General features: G+C 36.5%; 1 protein-coding gene across 1 annotated transcript in view; it reads right to left on the reverse strand.

Moving 5' to 3' along the window:
- Window positions 1-1,870: 1,870 nt before the first annotated feature.
- chchd7 (coiled-coil-helix-coiled-coil-helix domain containing 7) overlaps window positions 1,871-3,256 on the reverse strand; it is a 4,790-nt gene continuing 3,404 nt past the window's right edge. Inside the window, exon 4 of the mRNA XM_035652981.1 lies at window positions 1,871-3,083. Coding sequence (XP_035508874.1) covers window positions 2,979-3,083 — 105 coding nt within the window. The 3' untranslated portion in view covers window positions 1,871-2,978. The remainder of the gene's footprint in view (window positions 3,084-3,256) is intronic.

A 3,256-nucleotide genomic window follows, 5' to 3' on the forward strand; every position in this document is an offset into this window, starting at 1 on the left:
TTACATACATTTACTTAAACAACATTTCCAATGTAGGACTTTACTTGCAGCGAACTTACCAGTGTGGGTTTTTACATATAGGCTATGTAAAGGATGGGATTACCCCCTCCATCACTGCCCCAATGCAGCTGTAAGGACTGTGGGTACTCTGCAAAACGACCCTTCTACAAACAAGCCACATATTCTTAAATATCATCAGCCTTTCTTTTACTGAGCTGCCAGTGGGGAAAGCCACTTTTGCTTGGCAAGAATTCTTAAAACTAGCATAAAAATGTAGCCACTGAAATTAGCAAAAGTTCTTATAATAAGACACAATTTCTTCAAACAGCATCATAATAATAAGTGACTTTGTTTTAAATAAAGGCACCAGAAACATTATTATATTCAATTATATTATATAAAAACCCAACAGCTACTTTATTTCCAACACTGGGACAAGACTACTTTCTCTTAGACTGAGAAGAAGTGGGCTTCCTCTTAATAGAAGGGAAATGATGTAGTTCCTGTGCTGCCTGAGGGAGATGTACTCTGTGTGTCTTAACGAGCAAAGTCAACCCACAGAGTTAGCATGTTGGACCGGCAGTCGTAGTTAAAGCCCACCTGATACCGTGAGTCCGGGTCCGCCTGCTGCTGAAGCCTCTCTGGAGTCTCCACCTGTAGGAGAATAGCAGCGCCCCCCTGCGGTCGGTACGGGCTGAGGGGGTTTTCCGGTGTAGACAGTCGGCTCAGTGTCAGCCTCCACTGTGATTGGACCTTATTTTAGTGACGTCCTCGCGTTAACCGTATGATTGATAGAAAAGGCGTGGTCTAATGTCTATTTTAAGATATTTATTTAGTTTTTGTATTATATTTGAATTCATTCGTTTGTTTGTTTTTATTTTATTATTAGTGCAAGATGTGTGCTTGCTATTCAGACAAAAAGACTGACGAGACATGAAAAGACAACACAAACAATGAAAGCAACAAAAAAGGCAGTAAAGCTAAAAGAAAAAGTAAGTTGCTAAATACATACACACTTTTATATCTACTGTCTCATATTGCACATTGAACATTGATGTTCAGTCATTAATGTGTTAAACAGTATTATTAGTAAAAAATGTAAAATATGTTAATAATAGTATGTAAAATATGTTGTGTATGAAAAACTGTTTATCATGACCAGTTTAGGCTTCTCCTATATTCTGTATAATCATGATCATATATGTTTATTAGCACACATGGTGTGATAATACCTGTAACTAATGATGTATATGTTTCTCAAGGAAACAACTTTTACTTTGTTTAAGGGGAAACACTACAGGTGAATAGAATACAAAACGTAACTAATAGATATATCACTGATATTAAGCCAGTTCTAGTTTTGTATTACAAGTTTTCTGAAATTTTAGGTTTAAATGTGCAAATGAGGCATTATCTAATTAGAAAATGCAGATTTGCATACAAATTGTTTCCAGAATATAAATCTGAACATTGGTTAAAACCAGGTTCAAAATGTATCTTCTCTTATTCTGACATATTAAAATCAAGGGTTTTTACAGAGGGGCTGTTGGATATCTCTTTTTATCACTCCATTAATCAGAAAACACAGCCACAAAAATGCCTTTTCATGTTTTTAGGAATAAATGTGATATAAACCAGGCTGTAAATGATATATGAACAAAGCCCTCTGTAAAAAGCTTCAGAATATGGATAGGAATAAAACTAGAAGGTTTGGTGTGTGTAAGTGCTGCTGAAGAGAAGATTTCTGACTAAGAGTGTGACAAAAAAACTCATTTTGAGAAAACAGCCTTTAAAAATATGTACATACATGTAAGACACTACATGTGAACAGGGCAAAATTATTGACTGATAAACTTCCCCAGTTGATTACTTACGTTGAGACAATTCTTTATTTTTTAGGTTTAAATATGCAAATGAGGCATTATCTAATACAAACTTTTGGTGAAATCTACAGACACAAAAACACACAAAAAACAGCTAAATGTGTATTTTGGTTAGCTTTTTTCTCACTAGTGTGAAAGAAGACAAAATGTCAAAATAATCCAGTGCATGAAAAAGCTGTGCCTGTACTGTCTCACCTTTTATTTATTATTAATAGTTATTAATTATTATATAGAATACTCTGACTGTTTTGAAGGACAGGCTCATATTTCTACGGCCATTGTAATCGTCGTAGAAGTGATCCTATCTTAGGATGACTCCTATATGATAGGAAACAAAATCCAGTCCTTATTCTGTGGAAACATACATTCTCAAGTTCTCCACCAGATACACTGAAAAGCATTTGATTTGATTTGGCTCAATCCAATGAAGTTGATTAAAATGTGTATTATACATTGATTTCACACTGAAATACGTATCCCTTTTTTTAAAATTCCTTCATTTTCTACCTTTCTCTAGTATTATGCAAAGTATAATCTAAAATGACAGAATGAGGTGGTAAAACAATCAGTGAAACAATGACCAAGATTCAAAGATTCAATACTCTTTTTTTTTTTTTTTTAATTAAAGCCCATGATGGATAATGCTGGTGAGCTGAAATCCAGTCAGTGCTCAGTTTGCTTTAGATTTCACACATGAAGTAGTCTTCCACACATTGTTTTCAGTGGGAATAATACAGCTGTACTCACAGGTTCAAGTGTGTGCCTACTTTTTTGGAGGACCCTAATAATTATGATGAAATGTACAGACAACAAGACCACAGCAATTCAAAACATGAACAGGACTTTTCAACAAAAACACAAATGCTTTGAAGGCCCTTTAATTTAGTGTCAGTTTATGTCACGCTGTTACAAAATCTCTATAAATAATCTCATATTGGACATCTTGTCTTTCTGTGACTCTTCCACATGACCTGAGATTGAAATCACAGTACAGTCCAAGCCAACGCGGAGCAGTAGCATCAGCACAGTGTGTTGGCCTGTAGTGATTTTCCAAGGCCCGCTGCTCTTCAGTGTCTGTGTGTGACCCGCTGACCCTCAGTAAGGTTTCCCTCCGATGGCAGCGAGCAGCTCCTGCCTCTCTGCAGCAGTAGGCATGTCAGGTTTCACACCGTCTCTTCTCCTCTGCAGCATTATGTCGTGCTGCAAAGACACAAACACAAAAGGCTCCGTTAGACATACAATATACAATTTCTCATTTCTGCCGATACGGGGTCTCTCACATCAAAACGATAAGAGGACATTATATGAAATTGTGAAGTGCTGTAGGATCATGGGAGTTGTGGTCTTCACTACCATTGCAGTCAGCTTCTCCC

The sequence above is a fragment of the Morone saxatilis genome, unplaced genomic scaffold, assembly GCF_004916995.1.
Source record: "Morone saxatilis isolate NCDOM2014 unplaced genomic scaffold, NCSU_SB_2.0 Contig0, whole genome shotgun sequence".
NCBI lineage: Eukaryota > Metazoa > Chordata > Actinopteri > Moronidae > Morone > Morone saxatilis.